At 35.9% G+C, this 21,118-nt stretch overlaps 3 protein-coding genes across 3 annotated transcripts; 2 read left to right on the forward strand and 1 right to left on the reverse strand.

The window, feature by feature from the left end:
* Nucleotides 1-443: 443 nt before the first annotated feature.
* On the forward strand, nucleotides 444-2,162 carry LOC124633142 (UDP-N-acetylglucosamine transferase subunit ALG14 homolog). The gene has a single exon (XM_047168265.1). It carries the CDS (start codon nucleotides 635-637, stop codon nucleotides 1,274-1,276), a length of 642 nt encoding a protein of 213 aa, XP_047024221.1. The 5' UTR covers nucleotides 444-634; the 3' UTR covers nucleotides 1,277-2,162.
* On the reverse strand, nucleotides 1,552-5,053 carry LOC124633143. The gene is made up of 2 exons (XM_047168266.1): nucleotides 4,526-5,053; nucleotides 1,552-3,732 (listed from the first exon to the last, which is right to left on the reverse strand). Exons 1-2 carry the CDS (start codon nucleotides 4,859-4,861, stop codon nucleotides 3,454-3,456), a joined length of 615 nt encoding a protein of 204 aa, XP_047024222.1. The 5' UTR covers nucleotides 4,862-5,053; the 3' UTR covers nucleotides 1,552-3,453.
* Nucleotides 5,054-5,336: 283 nt separating this feature from the next.
* Nucleotides 5,337-20,664, forward strand: LOC124633217. Its single transcript, XM_047168388.1, has 8 exons — nucleotides 5,337-5,574; nucleotides 5,665-5,816; nucleotides 10,271-10,427; nucleotides 12,403-12,996; nucleotides 16,313-16,603; nucleotides 17,160-17,265; nucleotides 17,852-20,086; nucleotides 20,316-20,664. The coding sequence occupies exons 1-7, from the start codon at nucleotides 5,529-5,531 to the stop codon at nucleotides 18,012-18,014; spliced, it is 1,509 nt and encodes a 502-aa protein (XP_047024344.1). The 5' UTR covers nucleotides 5,337-5,528; the 3' UTR covers nucleotides 18,015-20,086; nucleotides 20,316-20,664.
* The last annotated feature ends 454 nt before the right edge of the window (nucleotides 20,665-21,118 follow it).

Genomic DNA, 21,118 nt, shown 5'->3' on the forward strand with positions numbered 1-21,118 from the left:
TGACAGTTTGACAGCTGACGATTTTTAAGCTGACAGTCCAGTGATAAGTATTACCAGATATGATTATAATGAAATTCAGGGGTAAATCAAGTGTTTCTGAACCTTTAAATTCACTGAAGGTTTCGTAAAGGGTTCCGTTATCTTAATGGATTACCTACTTAGTCTCTATTAAAGTTTTGTTTCAATCATGTTTGCTAGTGAAAGAAAAGCTACATGGAAGTACATTTTACGCAATTGACTGTATTTTTACGAGTGTAAAATATACGTATGCGAGTTTAAACAGATCAAAGCATTATCTCGGAAACTATAATAACGAAAATAGTGCGCGATTTAAGTGTTAATAAAAAAGTAGCCAATAGTGATGTGACCCCATTCTAGAACTATATCACGTCTTTCATACCATTGTGGCAACGAGAGTCAATGTCAAATAAACTGTTAACGTCAATCAGATACGTCAATTTAACGAAAGTTAAATGTTTGCAAATGTTTGTGATTATTTCAAAACAGAAAATGTACACGAAGTACAATTAAATAATGTACATAAGGATACTGTACGGAAACATTATTAAGGTGAAGATATAATAGAACTGTACGAGTAGTCACGGATGAAGTATTTCTGCTGAGAAACTTAAACATGATTGCGTTCGTATTCCTTGCCGCTTTCTTCACATGTCTCATCGTAGCGTTTCTTCTTCGAGTATGTTACGTACTATACGACGTTTTCACGGGTAACTGTGAACTAACAAGGGAAAAATCCTTGCGTACAGTTTTATGCATAGGTTCAGGTGGTCATACAACAGAGTTATTGAGATTTGTGGGACGTTTAAACAAAAATAAATATCAACCAAGATTGTATATCTTAGCCGATAATGACGCCAGCAGTGAAGTCAAGATTCATGAAACAGAAAAGGAAAATTATAGTTACACCTTAAGCAGGATACCAAGAAGTCGTAATGTTCTGCAGTCTTATCTTTCATCAGTTTACAGCACTTTGTATGCAACTTGGTGCACATTACCTGTAATCTATAATTATCAACCAGATGTTATATTTTGTAATGGGCCTGGTACTTGCATTCCAGTTTGTGTAGTTGCTTTTGTATTGAGATGTTTGTTCATGTTAGATTGTCGCATAGTGTTTATAGAAAGCATATGCAGGGTTCGCACCCTTTCACTGACTGGAAAAATACTTCAGTTTTTTGCAGATATAGTTGTTGTACAGTGGCCTCAACTGAGAGATGTTTGTTTTAGAGCTAAATATTTTGGTAGACTAACATAATTGGAAAATATTATTCTCACACTATTTTAATTTAATTTTTCAATATTTAAGATGTCATCTCACATGACAAAGCTATGTTATCTTATTTGAAACTACTGTTGTAGCAATGCTGATAATAAAGGGTAGTTTCACAATATCTAGATAAGCACTATCTATGATATTGATTGAATAGCAGATTAGAATTATGAGTTCCAACTGAATAACAAATTGAATTCTTTATTCTTCAGACTTCCTTTAGAGGGAGGAAAATTTATTTTAGAAATATAAAGACATAATAACTTGAAAAAGTGTATAATTAATAGCTCTAGGGAGATCAGTACACAAATATTTTCAGTTAGTTTAAGATCACAAAGTGAACAACATTTTTTTTATATTATCAGTTTATTATTTTTATGGATTAATGACATTTCTTGTAATTAACTTTAACAACCTTTTCAACTGATAATATTCTCATTTGTTTAATCTCACCGCATTTCAAGAAGTACATTAGCCACAATATTCTTTCTGATAACAGAATATATTACCATCAAAACAAAAAGAAAAATCCCTGAAGCTATGCTAAACTAGTCTTATTGACATAAGAAGCAATTTTCAATAACAACTTATTATAAACTACAACTGTATATACCTCCTTCACAGTACATGTATTTCAATGTGTTAAATACAATAAAACAAGTGATTTCATGTCATGTAGGCTAGATGTGTACCATTGTGCACAATTATTAAACATATTGCAATCAGTTTCATAGGCAATGATATTGCCTTTCAGTAATCTTATAAAAATAACATTGGATTCTATTATATAGCGTTAAGTCATTGTGTATACTATTCTTCTATACCTATATGTATTTTATCTTATTAAAGATTTGAGTCGTAGATTACATTATTTTGTCTTTCTTTTTAATCTTTTAAGTTCATTGACACTGTTTTATTTTGTTCTATTCTATCTTCATAAAAAAGGCAAAAGCGCAAAGGCAATTGCAAAGAGCACTAGCTAATAAAAGGCACATGACTTGTTCACCTGAGAACAATGTATAGGCCATGTAAGACCTTGAAAAGATCACTTCAGTTAAGTCTTTTAAGTACTTCTTAGCACAGATTTAAATAGCCCTGACCGAAATAAATGACCTTATTAAAAATTGTACACAGTTGACAACATGGAAGTCAAATATTTGTGTTCAGTAAATACTGCAAAATGCTTTGTTTACTTTACAAACTAGCAACTTTATTCAAGCATCATGTGAGTTACGGTTAATACATTAACATGTCCCACAGTATTTGGGCCATATTCTTGAACGATTGCTAGTCTGAAACATTAAGGGCATTTCAAAATTACTTGAAACCTGGCAATACAAAGTGTCAAGTACAATGCAATGCCCACAATCTTTGGCAGTAATTTATACAAAGAAAATTTTTTTTTATCTATAAGATCAGATCAAAATTATTTTGATAGTCTGAAAACATTACCAACATAAATGCATCAGTCTTCATATAATTCATGCAAAATGCAAAAATAGTGGAGCCAATAAAATATGAACAACTTTCTCCCTAGCTCTTTACACTGGTGTAAGCTCCTTACATTCGATCTTTATAGAATCAGCATTTTAAGGAAAATAAATTGCATTTTTGGATTAGACACACCTTACAGAGCAGAAAGAACTGGCACAATAAGTGCCTTGTCACACTAGAATAACCACATCAATGGGCAACTGCCATGCTATGATGAAATAATACTATGTATTCAGCAATAAATCTTATATGTCACAAAAATAAACACATGCACAAAACTTAATTTAAAATTCCCTTTCTACACTTTCTTGTCATAGAAGCATAGATATTTGTGTTTTAGTTTTGCCACATAAAAGGTTTAATGCTTTTGCATACAAACAGATCTAAAACCATCTTCTGCTAGACAAAAAGATCAGCTCATAGCAAATGGCAGTTAACACATCACAAGTTCATAAGTTTATCTTAAGCTAGTTATTAAATTACAGATACCCTTTACATTGAGATATATATAACAATATTGCTAACAAATCAATATTTTAGGCACGTCCGAGAATACTATATTAATAGTAAGTGACTATCATCTAAAAATATAAGTACAAAAGGAAGAATTAAGTTTTTCTTATTTAGCTAAGTTATAAACAAGTATTCATAAGTAGTATTCGCATGTTTCAGGGTTTACTATTGTCTAAGTTGCTACCAGATGTTTGATTGCTAGTTTCTTGTTTGGCACTGTCATCATTTTTGTTCTCAATCCTTAGTTTTTCATCATCTATGAGGTACATTGCTTCATCATACGTTGGGGGTGGTGGTTCAGAGCTTGATGCTTGAGGTTTACTCACAGTAGCACTTGCTATTAAGGCATCGTAGGAAGGCGGTAATGTTGCACTGGATGCAGTGCGGGGTACTTGACCACTGTATGCTTGTTCAGCTTGGACTGCAGCCATGTCCTAAAAAAGAAATATTAATAAATATCTTTATCGAGTATTTGACACTTTCTCCTCCTTGGAGATGCAGAACAAACATCATTATCTTAGTTAGTTAATTACTTAGTCCATCTGGGTATTAGTTTTATCTCATATCACACAGTGCAGTCAGTAGTTCAAGGTGAGGTGTTAATAAATATTTATTATTGATTAACACAGAGCTACAACACAGTTAATGACTTTCATTGCCTGCATGACAATCAGGCATTGAGTCCAAGTGTATTTACTAGGTACATAATTGTTTGACTTTAATAAACAAAAAATCTAAGTCTTCTGCAAAAAGGAATTGTCGCCATTTTATTATTTGATTGTGCTATGTACTATGTTAGATATTTTACAGCAACAATAAAGGTAAACAAAAAATGGTATGAATAATAAATTGTCCTTGGATAATACAAAAAAATATACCATTGTTTGCCTTATTTGCTTTCAAATAAACTTTGGCATACAAATAGTTTTGCTGGAATTATTATTTAGCACATTTAATAAAGTTATTTCTTAAACTTTTTAAAAGGAATTTATATAATCACATTCATATTTTTTTTTATAATAAAAGACAATTTCATTTGATCATATAACAAAATGTTATAAAAAACACAGCTACACATACTGATTCAAAAACCTGTTATTTGACAACATAAACATTATTGTAACACTACGTGACTACAAGTCGTAAAAAATACATCAAAAATGTAACATTGTTTGGATTGTAACACCCAAACATAGTGTAAAACAACACATGAATATTACGACTTACTCTTATAATCGCTCTCTGGTGTAGTAGCATTTGAATGACGCTTTTTCTCCTCAAATATAGCATACTCTTTACTGCAACCATCATCCCAGAACATATAAAAATTGGCCCTACTAGCCACATGTGTCCCAAATTGCTGAGAATATAACCATCGGCGTCTCCCAATGCTAGTACTGTTATCACAGTGCCCACAGAAAATAACACCATTGAAAGCACAAAATAAGAATAGCTCGTGCAATCACATCGGCCGAATCTCTGATCCTCGTCGAAATCATAATCACGACGCCTTAGCCGATGTAAACGTTGTCGAATGAAAGGGCTATCGAACACGGTAGCCATTTTTTATTATATTTATGCACACAATTCACTTTCAACACATATTCTGCATCCGATTAAAGATTTATGAAAATATGTAGAGATCTCCAACTTTCTTACTTTGGAAAGTGTGTGAAAAATTGATATGCTAAGCAAACTTTATGAAAAACAAGTCTGCCACAATCTTGAATTCAATCTTTAGCAATAGACTAAAATAGTAGTGATTGCGGGAGCAGACAAACTATCGATGGAGTATATAGCTATAACGAATACTAAATCTATTTTCCAGGACCAGAATTATCCAATATCAGCTTTGAAGAAAAATAACACTTTTATATCCAATCAATAAGTTATTTAACAAATAATGATCGATGTGGATAATGAGGGAAATCGGTTCTCATAATGTTTATAAAAAATCGCGGATATTGCGGATATTAGGGGTACAACACTAGACATCTGATGTGTCTGTCTTTCAGACAGAACTGTCAGTGTCAAATTGCCAATGAAACGCGAACGTTCATGTTTTTGTAACGACGTACAAACTCACTAATAGCTATAATTTGATACGAAATTTTATTTCTTGTATTCGCTTAGTGTTAAACGAATGATTTAAGACTATTACTTAAATAAAATATTCAGTGCTTGCTATGTTCTCTTTGTGATTTTTCAATCGGAGGCTGTTTCGTTCGATATGGCTCCTTTCATTTTATTTATCGTGGCATTTGTCCTGGAAACGGGTACCTACTTTATTTTTTTACAATTTTTATTACAGGATGTTTGCTAAATATAGGTTGCTAAATATATGTATGATGTATTTGGTTTTGTAGGGGTGTCAGCAATACAAGTAACTTTATCGGATAATGGGCCTGCAGTGCGAGGAGCGAAAGTGACATTCACAGCCACTATTGTATCGGGCTACTCGGGGGAGAACTTCAAATTTGTTTTCAGCGATAATGCAGTACCACAACACCTTCAAGAGGTAAGCATTCTTAACTTATACTTATTGGACTATACTCCTTCAATGTAGGTATGACTTTGTTTAAAAAATGATTATTCATGTTCTATCTTTATATCCTTCCATAAAAATTGGAACCAAAGATTACTGAATAGTTTAACATATTTGTAGAGGATAACTGGAAGTTTGTGATATTTTTATCAGTTGTGACTCATACTGTTGCTGAGATTTGTTCAAACTTATCAGGATATTTATATCCAGTAGAATTACAATATTTCCTTCCTTTTCAATATTCCTTGTCATTATGATATTTTTGTGTACATGTAAATTTATTGCACAATAGGCTTTATGTGTATTTAAATAACTTACATACTTACTTATTTATTTATTTATTTGTATAGCAGTGTATGTAAGGAATGTCTACACAATAATAAGGAATGCAACAATTGAATAAAAAAACTAGTCACGTCGGGCAGCTATCTATAACAGCGGTTCCCGAATTCTTTTGGCTTCGGAACCCTTTTCGTTTCACCATTTTTCGGCGGAACCTTAGCTTAAGTAAGAAGTAAACTAAAGACATAAAAACACTTAGGTACGGCTCGTGGCGCGTGGTAGTGCACCAAATGGTTATATGGTTAGAGACATATTCATTATACTCAAGCGTAGCATGGCTATCTGCCACACGGGCCAGAAAACAATTTAACCGCCCTTGAATTTGTGTATTATGTGAATAGTTTTCAGTTTGAAGACTGACAAAGTAAACGCAAAAAGAATTAGATTGGGTTTGTACAGGTGCGAGGCGAGCGAGCGCGATTTTTTTTAACTAAAAGAAGAAGTTCCAAGCACCCGCTAGCATTGAAAGACATTCAATGGTAGCCGGTATTGCGAGCGAAGCGAGCGCGATTTTTTTTTTAGTTTAAGTACCTACACAAAATAAATAAAACCACTGTAAATTAATAAGGTCTCAAAAAGTACAATATCCACACAAAAAAGCAAATGCAAATGAATAAGCAGCTAGCGAAGAAAGCGCTATTGCTTTTTCTGAACCAGAGGAATAAAAAATAAACGTCAAAGAAATCTCGACGGTAGAGCGCGAAATTTTTTTGGTGTTGGATACTTGAGCAATTAAACGAACATAAAACCATCATACGTAACATGGAGTTGCGAGCGAAGCGAGCGCGAAATTTTCGGATTCGCGGAGGTGCAAAAATTGGAAATAATGTCACACTTTGATTAATGGTAAAAATAGCCACTGGAAATACTCGTATGCTGTGTCATTTCACGTCCTGTCAAATGTATCAAAACGTATAATCCTGGCGATGAAATAAGCCTAAAAAATGCGGTGATTTTTGTCCGACTCGCTACCTATTTGCAGATTGCCGAAGACCTGGAGGTATTAAGTTAATCTACAATTTGTAAAAAACGGAATTAAATTATCTGCTGCCGTGGCCTTCCCCCGCCACTTGTCGCGAAAGTACGAGACTTATCCCGAGTGGTACCCACCTACATGGTGCCTGAATGGAATTTTAGAATGCAATATTTAAAACAATTTAATTGAGAATGTATAATAATTTAATATTGTCAAAAGTGAAACGATTTACCATATGGAAATCTTGAATTTTCCACGGAACCCCTGAGGGCCTGTCACGGAACCTCAGGGTTCCGCGGAACCCCATTTGGGAATCGCTGATCTATAATATCATTTTGCTATAGATTTCAATAATCAATCTCTCTATGGATTTTTTTATTAGACATAGAATTTTGACATGAGCAGCCTACAAATAATGTTAAATTCCTATCACTATTAAGCCAATCCACAGATAATTAAAATCCACAGCTAACCAATAACAAGGTGGAAAATATAAATAGTGAAGCTGATGACACATAAACATTAAGTATTTCTGAAAGTGAAGGATTAAATATCAGTAACAAAGCTCATCATCTTCATCATCCTCCGAGCCTTTTTCCCAATCATGTTGGGGTCGGCTTCCAGTCTAACCGGATTCAGCTGAGTACCAGTGCTTTACAAGAAGCGACTGCCTATCTGACCTCCTCAACCCAGTTACCCGATACCCCTTGGTTAGACTGGTGTCAGACTTACTGGCTTCTGACTACCCGTAACGACTGCCAAGGATGTTCTATGACAGCCAGGACCTACAGTTTAACGTGCCATCCGAAACACAGCCAATGGTGTCTAAGATATACTTAGAAAGTACATACAGACTTAGAAAAGTTGCATTGGTACTTGCCTGACCTGGGATCGAACCCGCGCCCTCATACTTGAGAGATTGGTCCTTTACCCACTAGGCCACCACGACTTTTATATCAGTAACAAAGCTGTTGTTATCAATACTTATGCCTTGTATTCAGACAAAGATATTGATTATCTATTGTTGTTTTATACTATCTCTGCCCTAATTTATCATCAAGTTTTGGTAATTTGGGAACCACTATTTCACCACTCTACCACTGTCCACTGTGGATTTCTTGTCATCATCATCCTCCGAGCCTTTTTCCCAACGATGTTGGGGTCGGCTTCGGTTGGGGTGGGTTTCTCGTCTTATAGAATAATTTAATGTAGGTGAATAGTAATATAGTTTTATCTCCCCATATCCTCAAATTAATTTCTCACCTTTTTTTTTTGCTTTAAAGTAATACCTCACATTCCCAGTGGTGGTCATCTGCCTAGCTTTTCCTTACTATGTTTAACCAGATGCAATATACTGCTATTTTACATGGAGCAACTGCCTGTCCTACAAATTCTTCATGTAGTTCCACAATAAAAAATGCAAATTCATAATTTTTCTCACAATTGCATGTAAAATAATGCAGTTATTCATCTTAAATATTTTCTTACTGTAAAATAATTCTTTTGTTATTCAATTTACAATACATGTTATATTATGTACAGATATGGTGATTGAACTGTTACACACAGCCTTGACTGGTATCAAGCTGCAATTATAAATAAGTTTGTTAACACAGGAACTCAACTGATATAGAGTTAGACATGTATATTTGAGCCCTTCTGGCTAATTTGAGTAGGAGTATATAATGTTTGATACAGTTAGGGAAGATAGGTTGAATAGAAGTTTCTACTGGAAGTAGCACAGAATCAGAACGTATTAATAATGACTAACTTCGGACTTAAGTAGTTGTTTCTTAATTTTTGCGCTTTGATTAGTGAAAAAATAATTAATTAGGTGTGCTAGTGACCATTCTTTGGAGTATCCACCGATCGCTATGGGTTCCTTTTACTATCAAAATGCAATTCTGGACAGTGTATGATATGTTTTGTTCTTTATTAAGCTTTCTTTTTCCAAGATTAATGTCCATGTCCCACCATAGCAAAAAGGTATTTAGAGTCCTACTTGCGACGAGATGCGTTAGGGACCGCCCCTAAATGACACGTGGTTACGCGTTACACGTGGCTCATAACAGCATCGCAACTACGGACACATTGTGAATTCTGTACACTACGATTGTGTATCTATTCAGTAAAGTTTCTAGCGTATGCGTTCTGAAGGCCGGGAAGCGAATAGACGAGGTCGGAACCGCTTGCATGTTACGGATTTCCAACCGGCGGAATTTGATTCAGAATGATCGTGTCGCCGAGCAAGTTAAGCTATAGCGATAGTTTGTGTCTCGATGTCGGTTCATTCAGCTTACCTTACACATGCCAAATGCTGATATCCTGTTATCCAACCAGCTATTATGTTTGCAATTATAAATATGTACTTTGTAATTCATTTGTAGGTATAACTGCTAAAGTAAACGGTACGACTAATATGCAATTTGGCGCATCAAATTAAAAGTATGGAATAAGTACCATCTATATGCAAATTAATGGTTGGATATAATGGCTTTGTATCGGCCAATTATAATTAAGAGGTGGAAAATTGAGGATTTACATATGACGTCTGTCTATACACAGTTTTAGATCTGGGGTTATCCAAACTGCTATCGTAACAGACCCGATGCATGACTAACAACTAATGTTGCGATAACCGACAATTGAAAATTCCTATGCCATGTACAGCGTCGACTAGTTTTATCGAATTATAAATGCATATTTTGTCCCAATTCTTTTTCACGGCAAGGGACCTACCTTTGGTTGACAGGCAAAGGAGTCATACAAATTGCGATTATATAATTGATGGTCAACCCTAGCCCTAATTTAATCTCTTCCATTTTCGCTCCTTTCTGAAGCGAGCGGTTGACCCGGTCGAAGAGATTAGGTTCTCTTAAACTAATCTAACGAATAATGAACTCGTTCGTACGATGGTAACAAAAGATGGCTTTCATTTCTTAACAACATAGTTGTCCGACAACAATTCCTCACTATTTAAATGCCAGAATAAAGATGGTCTTTATTTTCATTTCCAAGAGTTGATAGAAGTTAGAGGAAAGTCAGTATGTTTTATGAAATACTGCCTCATAATAAATACATCAAGTAATTAATAAAAATTCTTTTCCAGATCGTCAGTACGAATAAAACCGTCACTTGGAGCGTTGAGTACTATCGGAGCACCTACGAAGCTGGCCAGTACAATGTGCATTTGGATGTTAAGAGGAATTACTTTGAAAACCTGTGGTGGACCGTCGCCACAGCTTTCACCGTATTCAATCTTACAGGTAGGTTTAATAACTAACTTGTTTATTAAACAGTTTCTTGCTCTTATTCATCATTCTTTTGATCGTCCCGCTGCTGGGCATAGGCCTCCTCTCACACAGAAGGATTCAGCGGTAATCACCACGCTTGCTCGATGCAGGTCGATGATTTCACGCTTAGTCCGGGTTTCTTCAAAATGTTTTCCTTCACCTTCAAATGCCTTTCAGCCATTGGTGTTCAAGATATACTTAGACAGTACATACCAACTTAAAAAAGTTGCATTGGTACTTGCCAGAACTGAAATCAAACCCACACTATGTTCCACCACGACTTCTTACTCTTGTCAATATTGATTTACGATTATTCTGAAGGTTCTATCTTCTGCAAATAGATTCAGTTGCATATTGTGTCTGATATGAAAATTCACTAAGGGGAGGTCCCTTAAGGAATCTTCTCAGATAGGAAAACCAAGAGGTCTCAGTTTTTGTAAATGCGTAAGTCATTTGACCGGATTAGTTATTTTAAGACACGAATATCAGGTTGTTGAACTTGAAATCAGGCTTATAAGGAAGAAGACATTTTATGCATCTTGTTCTTACGAGTCTGTATTGTTAATTTGTAGGTGTTTCTTGTCGATTCATACACATTTGGAAATGATTTTGAGGAAAAAATGTGGTAAATAATTTTATTATTCTTCTTATTTTATACTTCGGGCTTAAGCGTCCATCCAATCCTGTGCTAGACTGCAGATATCAATCTATCTCCAAACTAAATTTTATCTGAATTGCAACAGCGGTTTAACCGCGAAAGCGTGACAAATACAGACTGAAACTTCTAGCTTTAGAATTTACGTAATTATTATTCAGGTCTTCGTTCTTTCAATCCTGAACTGACTGCCATATTTCTTTTCATTTGCTGTTCTTAAAGTTTACTACCATCCTTGATGTTCACGAATAGAGGCATTTATTATAGGTATTCAAGATACAAGTATGAACCGGATCGTATGTATAGTCCATACACCGACCAAGTAATTCAATTAGTGCGTAGCCGGGATAACCCTCTGGGATCTCGTTATTTCTGGAAATCGATACCTATGTCGCTGTAACCCTGCACCGCCGTCGTAGAAGGATCGAGTATCGTTATTTCGTCTAGTTTATGCAAAATTGAGTAAGAATAGACTTAGCTCGTTATATTATGTTACGTGTTCCACATTCACTTTCTTATTTATTGGGCGTCTAACCTAGATCAGTTTAAGTAATTGGAAGTCTATCAATTTTGAATAGCGTAGGTTTTTTTTCTACTTTTATTTCTTCGCTGACTGCTCTTTGATAAATGATAATAATGGTCTTCTATTGTAAAGGTATTCTTCTATTTATATTTTGCCTTTGTTGGTGTCTATTCGATTGTTCGATTCTTTCTAATCGATTTTGTTTAGAATTTTCAGAATACATCGATTAGATTTACTGAAATTGCTATTTTGTATAAGATAACCGATTTAACCTGGCAAGGTTAATTCGCCCTTTGCGGCTAGTAGTTGCCATTATCAGATTTAAAATATATTTTATTGTTTCTATTTTTTCTTGTGCATATAGTAAAGAATCAACACTCTGCTAACGTTTTGTATGTTCATTTACATTTACAAAGCTACACCTGTACTTGGGCACCTGTGTAAATTTTAATTTAATGCGTTTAATTAACCGTAAAAAGTGTTATAATTAAAGGACACGTTTTGTTAGGCGTTTGACTTGAAAAATGTTTCGAAGTATTGTGAGCGTATGTAAATGACGTAGTTATGTTAAGTGTGACGCAGTTTGTTTATAAAGTTTTTCCTCTTCAATTTTTTCGACGGAATTCGTCCTTTACTCATTTACATTATTCGATATCCAAATTATCACATACATTACGCATTATCATAAATTGGCCAAACAGACCATAAGTATTAAATTGCGTTAACCATTCATAATACAAAATGTTTATTATTATTTTCTCAAATTACAGACACATTGCACGGTGACATGATATTAAATCAAAATGAAGAACGAAGGCCTAACAATTTCGTGGCAGTCAACAAGCCTGTCAACCACTTAATCCAACTCGAGGAGAGTGAACTGCAATTTTTGAAGGCAAATTCCTCTTCAATAATCACATACTGGTTGGTAGACTGTGTCTTAATGGAGAGAACAACCGACTTCTCTTTTAACTACACTTATGAAGACAATATGGGCTGCCACGAAATAGAAGCTATAGTCGTTGCAGACAATGAACCATTACCGCCAATCACGACTACGACGACTACGACTACTACGACGACAACTACAACGACTACGACAACTACTACAACACCTAAACCAACAACAACTTCGTCAACAACAGTTGCCCCAACAACAGTGTCAACATCAACAGTGCCATCAACAACACCTAAGAAAGCTACAGATGTTAATGATACGCAACAACATAAAGTTGCGAAACGAGCCATTTCTAACAGAACAACTATGAAAGGCAAAGATGGTGAGAAGTCATCGTGTGCTAATATAGTGCCTGTTGGCAAAGGATATACCTTCGGAAGATATCAGCACACTGTATTTGTTAGAGGTAAATATATGTTAAGTACTTACTATCTTTAAACCTATTTACATTTATTATCATACCTATCGGTCGTAAATAAATGTGCATGTGTATGTGTGTAAGCAGTAGTTGTACACAGTTAACCTGTTCTTAAGAAGTATGTAATTATGACTTTATAGCCTTGCAAGGAATATGCTGGAAGCATCATATATCATATCTATCATCATAAGCTTTGATATTATTAGAGGGTTCGGCAATTTTTTTATTTTTTTTGTCCTTAAAAGCTAAAACGTGGTACGTAAAGTCAAATATTTTCCATAATGCGCATCAAAATAAAAATAGACATAAAATTGTTGATAAACTGAATAGGTATTCACGATATTCAGAATATGTTACATAAATAAAATATTACGTTGTTAGTAAAATGCAGTGATTGTAGTCTACTGATTATTATCTTTATGCTGCTATAAACATGAAACTAAACATGTGTAGCAACTTTGTTGCGTGGAAATACGCCTTAGTTAGACATATAGGTACTGTGTATTTTTCATACATAAAGAATACCTCATGAAACTATCAAGCTTTCAATGAAGAGTGAATCTACAATGTGGGTACGACATGTCTACAATGTTAGTTTTCTTTATGTTAAATTGTTAACAGAGTCTTAGAGGCCAGTGCTGTGGCACAATGCATAAAAACATTCATAGGTTAAAAGGTTATTATTATCTACCAAAATCCACGAAAATAGTGTTGTGACCACAATCATCATCCTCCTGCCCTTATCCCAATTTCATTTGGGGTCGGCGCAGCATGTTTTCTTCTTCCATACTCTTCTATCTGCCGTCATCTCACAAGTAACATTCTTTCTTGCCATATCTACTTTCACACAATCCATCCATCGTTTTTTTGGTCTTCCTCTTCCACTATATCCGTCCACGTTCATACTCATCACCTTCCTCACAACATGACTCTCATTCCTCCGCATCACATGCCCATACCACGACAGCCGGTTTCCATGCAGTTTTTCTGATACCGGCGCCACTTTCAAACTTCCTCTTATATACTCATTCCTCACTCTATCTATTCGCGTAACCCCACACATACCTCTTAACATTCTCATCTCTGCCGCATGCAATTGTCTTTCATTCGTCGCTTTTGTGGGCCAGCACTCTGATCCATACAAGACAGCAGGTCTGACCATACTCTTGTAAATTTTCCCCTTAAGTTTAAGGGGAATACGAGGGTCACAAGTTGTTCCCGTTACCTGCCGCCATTTCATCCATCCTGCGTTAATTCTGTGCGTAACTGTCCGATCTATTTCGCCATCGCCCTGAATAAGCGAACCGAGGTACCGGAAATCGGAGCAGACTGGAAGAAGTGCGTTATCAAGCGCTATGGCTTCAGGACTGGAGAGGCCGCCGAAATCGCAGAACATGTATTCTGTCTTGGTTCTGCTGATTTTTAAGCCAACATTCTCCAGTCTCTGTTGCCAACTCCCCAATCTGCTCTGGATCTCAGGTCCGTCCTCACTAACCAGGACGATGTCGTCGGCAAACAGCATGCACCAGGGTGCCTCCTCCTGTATGTCCGCCGTCAAGGCGTCCATAATAAGCAGGAAGAGGTAAGGACTTAAAGCCGACCCTTGGTGCAGGCCCACAGCCACACTGAACTGGTCAGTATTGCCGGCCGACGATCGGACATACGTACAGGACTGCCTGTACATCGCACGAACTAACTCCACATACTTCCCAGGCACACCTTTCTCTTTCATGGCCCACCACAAAACTTCCCGAGGCACCCTATCATACGCTTTCTCAAGGTCAATGAACACCATGTGCAGATTCCTGTGCACACGTCTGTACTTCTCGCACAATTGGCGAAGTGCGAAGATGGCGTCCATTGTCCCTCGACCTGGCATAAACCCAAATTGGTTTTGGGTAATTTCACTCTCTTCTCGCACTCTTTTCTCTATCACTTTCTCCCATACCTTCATAGTATGCGACATGAGCTTTATCCCTCTATAGTTGCCGCAATCTTGCACATCCCCTTTATTCTTGAAGATGGGCACTAGCGAACTACTGCACCATTCTTGCGGGATGACTTCTTCATGCAGCAACTTATTGAAGAATAAAGTTAGCCACATACATCCGTTCCTCTTTAATACCTTCCATACTTCAGCTGGTATATAATCAGGGCCCAAGGCCTTTCCATTTTTCATACTTCCAAGCGCTCTTTCAACCTCATCCATGCTAATTTCTCTTACCAATCCCTTATTTACTTGTGCCTCTTGGAGTATTCCATTCCAAACATTCTCTTCATTCATAAGCTTTTCAAAATAAACCTTCCATCTCTCTTTTATTTCCTCATCTTTACATAAAACCTTGCCAGATTCATCTTTCATGCATTTTATGTGGGTTATGTCCCTCGATCGTCTTTCTCTCTCTTTCGTAATACGGTAGAGCTCTTTTTGGCCTCTTGGACTGTCCAGGGAGTTGCACAACCTCTCCTGCGCCTTAGCTCTGGCAACTGCTACCGCCTTCTTTGCTTTCCTCTTCCATTCCATGTAGATTCTCTTTCTGTCATCCTTCAGACTTGCATTCACTATTTCAACATTCTGCCATTCTTTGAATGCTACTTTCTTTTCTTTCAAAACCTTTTGTACTTCATCATTCCACCACCATGTATCTCTATCTATCAAACCTTTTCCTCTCGACTCTCCGCACACGTTTTTTGCGACTTCCCTTATATGGCTTGCCATTTCACTCCAACATTCATTCACACATCTACCTTCCATCTCCTTCATTTCTGACATTTTGTCCACAACCTGACTCCTAAATACATCAGCACATTCTTCTTTCTCTAGCATACGCCACCTAATCCTTGGAGGGGGCCGATCTTTGTTGCTTTTGGGCAAGACAGTTACTTTCACATCCAGAATCACAAGATTCCTTTAATTAAAAGGGTTTATACAATGGAAGGAAAATACATATTTGTGGGACAAAAATATAATATAATGTGTTCTATTGTCATAACAATAGACAAATTAGGTATAGGGGAAATACAGGGGTACTTGTTTTTGTACCTATGTTATACAGGATAATTGAATAACTAGTACTTTGAATACTAATTAATTCCATCAGGTTACTACTATTTAGGAACCCAATATGTTTAATATACATATTGTGTACATATAGGCATTTATACTGAGTGCTATGACTGTTTACATTGAAATTTCAACCTTATATCTAAACTATTAAGTTATATTATTCTTTGTCACCTACAACCTTCGCCGTGCTGTGCCGCCAATGAAAAAGAAAACTAACAAACCATTTCTCAATTTCAGAACCGATATCAACAATCAACATCACAGGCTCAGATTGGCTGCAACACGGGGATCTATTAAACTTAAACGTCAAATACACGGGATCCCAACCATTCTTCTACTGCATACAATATAAGCTTGGCCAATACAATATTACTGGCAATGAAACTTGCCTTACTAAGACAAGAACCGTTGCCAACAACTTTCCTCTAGTCCATTATTTCTCGGACAGTGATCAGCATACTGTTCTTGTGATCATTGAGAATGAAATTGGGAAGGCTGTTACTAAATCTACTATCAATATTTATAAAGGTGAGTTTTTTTTTTTTAATTTACTTCGACATCAGGAATATCCTGTTCAAACCAGTCTTAGTTGACGTTAGGTTCTTTTAAAGTCCCTTGCCAGGAACACAACAAGCAGATAATAAAATCGGTAAACCCCAGGTTGCTGGCACATTATGTATATTTGAAAAGTTTACTATTTCTTTAATTCAAACTTACCTTACTTAACGAGTTCCTCCGTGTAAGAATCACAATCAATTTTAGCATTCAGTTAGCATTTGTAAACAATGGTAGGTACTCATCTATCTACGTCTGGTTAGACTGAAAGCCTGATGGTGGGTCCATAAGATACAGGCTTCAGACAGACTTTCATAGAATTTTGTCTGCTCAAAAAATCGGTGCAAACAAAAGTGCACAAACGTCTTGTCATGATATTTAACTTAGACTTCAGATTATTACACAGACATTTCCACTTATTTTTACTCAAACTTAAAGTCAAAACATATTTCAGAAAACGAAAGCTAGATGAATAATTGTAGTCCTATATATGAACCTGTATCTTTACGTTTAATGTTAATGATTTCAGCGTTGGTGCATGCACAGTTGTCGGTCATAGTAATACCGGTGTTCTTCTGCCTCGTAGCTGTCATCCTAGTCGTGTTTGGTATCGCCTACTATCAACATCGTACGAGGTGAGTGTCCATTATTTTGTACTTACTTTAAATAATATGTGCCCCGGAGAATATGTAAATGTCGGTCCTGCGCCTGATCTCTCTTCGGTCATGTCGTATTACCGTCTCATCGGGCTATGAGAGTGAAGGAATAGAGAGTGTACCTGTGTCTGCATAAATGCTCGTGCACTATAATGACCGGCGGCACAGCTGGCTGATCTCAGTCGAGAACGGAATTCGGCCTAGATGCCATTGATGTCATGATGATTCTCTGTACCTACAAAAATCAGTTCACATTTTAATATTCTCAAGAATCCGCCGCCGAATAAGTATAAGTTTTGATTACTTCTCGTATATTGAAATTACGCGCAAGTTATTTTTTTTTAATTCTCGTATGAGGCGAAAAAATTGTCTGCACTTTAATGAGGGCCACCATTCGCATCGTCATATTTCCTTTAAATTGGTTTCACTTATAAAAATTACAACTGTAGTATAAGTCGATACTGAATTTCCAAAATCTTGCCTTCAACAATACGGCTAGTTCCCATCCAAATTATCCACATACCCTAAGTATCCTTATCTCAATTCTTTTCTTATACTTTTTCAGGCACTCCGTCGAAGTAGCAGACTTCGACTTCGGGCAAGCACACCTCGTCTACAAAACGTTTACGGAAAGACTTCGAGAAAGCTTTAGCAACGCTTTCAATTTCCGTCAGCGAGACGACACAGACCCACTTACTAACAACACTAGATACGACTCTATGACGTAAATATTAATTTATTATATACAGACGCCAGCAGGTCAACCTACTCGAATCTGTCAAATTTTACCAATCGAACATTAACCTTCCTATACCTCCCACTATTGTGATAAGGTTGAAAATAATTTGAAGACATTTGACAGATTGGGGTAGGTCGATGTGTGTCTGTACACTCGCCTGCAAAAGTTGCTCACACCATCTATATCTATGAAGGAGGATGTGTGATCAACTTTTGTAGCCGGTTGTACACATGACAATTTGAGCGAGCAGGCAAGTAACCCAAAGATTCTATGCTTTTTGCACGGGTTACGCATTTATCTTTGCTGCATATTAACCGATTAAAAAAATACACATTTAATACATGTTGAGAACCCTGTTCTATTTCACAAAACATGGCAATGTTAGGAAATGGCTTTCACTATCATCTTTTTAGTCGATAAAATGTAGTTACTTGCCTGCCCACTTACTGTCCGTACATTTAGTTGGCGATGGCATTCGTTGCGGTATGAATGGCAGAGAAAGGTAGCATTATGCAACAAATTAGCGATAGAATGTGATATAGTTATGAGTGCCATCGTTAATTAATTTCATACGTAGTTAGTTTGATCGCCGACAGGTAACTAGGCGCACTCTTTTGATCAGTGCATATCTTCTGCGATACTGAATTTATGACGGACAGAAACAGTCAGTTATCACTTAATTTTCGTTTTAAACTTACTATTGTATATTGTTTTTTGTCGGTGGTCAAACTCTGCCATTTTTTATGTCTGTGTCAAATGTAAAAGTATTAATATATTTATCACGTACATTTTTATTAATTAATTCATTCCAATGTCCTACTTACTTTAAATAAAATAAAAAGTGTAAAATAGTAATGAATATTTGTTTCGGATAGAGTATATCGATTGTTGTAGCAATTAGGGACAGTTTATGGTAATAGTCTGACATGGAATTGTGTTTTAAAGATGTAGGAACTTCGCTTAAGTTCGTGCGGAAATTTTGGAATGCACTACGTATTTACTGCTTAAATTATTCTTATAGCGACATCGTTATTATGGTCATTTTTAACAGTTGTTTCATTGATCTAAGCCCTAAGCTAAATTAGCTCTGCCATGCCAATCTAGCGCTTTGTTGATTCTGTAACCGTCAATGAAGTTTTGACAATTATACTTTGCTTGACTTAATTGAATCTTTTTTTATTGTATGGTTAAACAATCTCAAGATATAATAGCGATGGATCGGATGGTGTACAAAAAAGGTTTATATTGATGAGCTTTAAAAATATGAACGGAATGTAAATCGTCGTAAAAAGTTTGGTTTTAAAGAAGGCCTCTCAATTATCGTTTAATTAAGTATATGTGATCTCTGTGTCTGTCTTGTCTGTTTTGTGTGTCATTTGAAAATATTTTTACCAAAAATCATGGATTATGTTGTAATTATAAAGTTTTTTTTTCTAACGGACTGACGCGTATGAAATGAAAATTATATTTTTTTACTGTTACTTTGTTTGCAATATTTATGTTTGAACACTTTCTTTGCTTTGTCTTGCTACACTGTCTCTCGTAACGAGTGAAATATGTAGTCTGAAAGAAGTTTTTTTACTTGATAAAGAAATTAATTACTGGGAAAAGGGATTCTATATATCGTGTTTAATGGGAAGGAGCGGTGCGAACAAACGCGATAAACTGTGATACGCAATATTCAATCAAGTATGAAAATCGTGGAAGAGGGGTGATCGCGCGGCCGCTAAATTCGACGTGACATCGTGTGAAGATATGCCAGATGTCCTTCTAATCTCGATCTGTGGAGACTAACGGCCAGTTCCAATTTTCTATCTAAGTAATTGTTATTTTGCTTACTACAGCTAGGAATTTGACATTACTAGTAGGTACATATAGCTCTAATTTCAGAATTCTATCTAAAGTAAGCCTGTTGATTACTGATAGATAAAGTATTGCGAACGGCCATAGTCGTGCTTTCTTCGAATTTAGAATACTTATAATTTTCGTTACCAGAGACAATGAAGTAGATGAGGTATAAACTTTTTTTACAATGGAACTAACTGAAACTAGTGCTATGTTATAGTTCGGCCATTCAGAGAATGCGTTCCTGACACGTCGCGATTGAACTGACGACGTAATAACATTCATTGATTATTGATATAATAATGTTGTTTTAATGCTCCTCAATTGTTAAAACGGTAAACAACCAGCAAAAATATTTTTATCGTAACTGCAACGCCATTGCAAAGTTACGTCGTCAGTTCAATCGCGACGTGTCAGGAACGCATTCTCTGAATGGCCGAACTATAGGACTGAAACGCACTAACGTGATCAGTCATGGTTTGTGATATATTAGATTTAATCAAATTAGGTCTATAATTAATCGTGTATTTAATTACGAATTTGTGCCAAAATTATAAACCTGGACAGACCTTTAACTCTTTTGTTTGTTTTCCTTTTAATAAAAGTTTGGTTATAATGTAAAAGCTCGAAAGGAGGTCGTAATTAATATGGGACGTAATTTTTTTGTATCTAATAACTTTAAATTGATCATTTTCTCTTCGATTTGCAGATCAGATGATGTGAATGTTTGGGGTTATAGTTCTGGCGCAAATTGTTAATATTAATTTGTAGTTACAATAAAATGTTATTTAAAATACTGGTATTTTATTTTGTTCCGTAAATTACCCCTTTTTTGCTCGTCATATTGAAAGGCAACGTTTTTGAGCAGTTTTTTCGGCTTAAGTTCAAACAAAAACACGCTAGTGTTATTATTATATCTTTGACTATTATATGAATGGTAGATAAGTATAGGACTTTCGGCTTGACTCTGACCCACTCTCCAGTTATTTAATTAAATCACACACAAACCTATCGACGACGTGATAAGTAGGTAGGTTGTTAAATCGGTGCATGAAATCAATTTCTTTGATTAACAAAAGAAAATCGCTGTAGCTACCTCTGGATGAGGTTCAAAAAAAATGTATGTTTGATGGGAGTAGATGCCTGCACAATGTGCACATCGACTGTGAGAATGAGGGTAGGTAGTGCAAGAAAAATGAACGACGAACTAGTTCTTAGGAGACTAGGTAGTTAATTATTGAGTAAGTA

The sequence above is a fragment of the Helicoverpa zea genome, chromosome 9, assembly GCF_022581195.2.
Source record: "Helicoverpa zea isolate HzStark_Cry1AcR chromosome 9, ilHelZeax1.1, whole genome shotgun sequence".
Taxonomy (NCBI): Eukaryota; Metazoa; Arthropoda; class Insecta; order Lepidoptera; family Noctuidae; genus Helicoverpa; species Helicoverpa zea.

Coding starts and splice junctions, on each gene's coding strand:
- LOC124633142 (XM_047168265.1), top strand. CDS start 635: ATGATTGCGTTCGTATTCCTTGCCGCTTTCTTCACATGTCTCATCGTA.
- LOC124633143 (XM_047168266.1), bottom strand. CDS start 4,861: ATGGCTACCGTGTTCGATAGCCCTTTCATTCGACAACGTTTACATCGG. Junction 3,733..4,525: donor ACCAGAGAGCGATTATAAGA/GTAAGTCGTAAT, acceptor TTTCTTTTTTAG/GACATGGCTGCAGTCCAAGC.
- LOC124633217 (XM_047168388.1), top strand. CDS start 5,529: ATGGCTCCTTTCATTTTATTTATCGTGGCATTTGTCCTGGAAACGG. Junction 5,575..5,664: donor GGCATTTGTCCTGGAAACGG/GTACCTACTTTA, acceptor TTGGTTTTGTAG/GGGTGTCAGCAATACAAGTA. Junction 17,266..17,851: donor TACTATCAACATCGTACGAG/GTGAGTGTCCAT, acceptor ATACTTTTTCAG/GCACTCCGTCGAAGTAGCAG.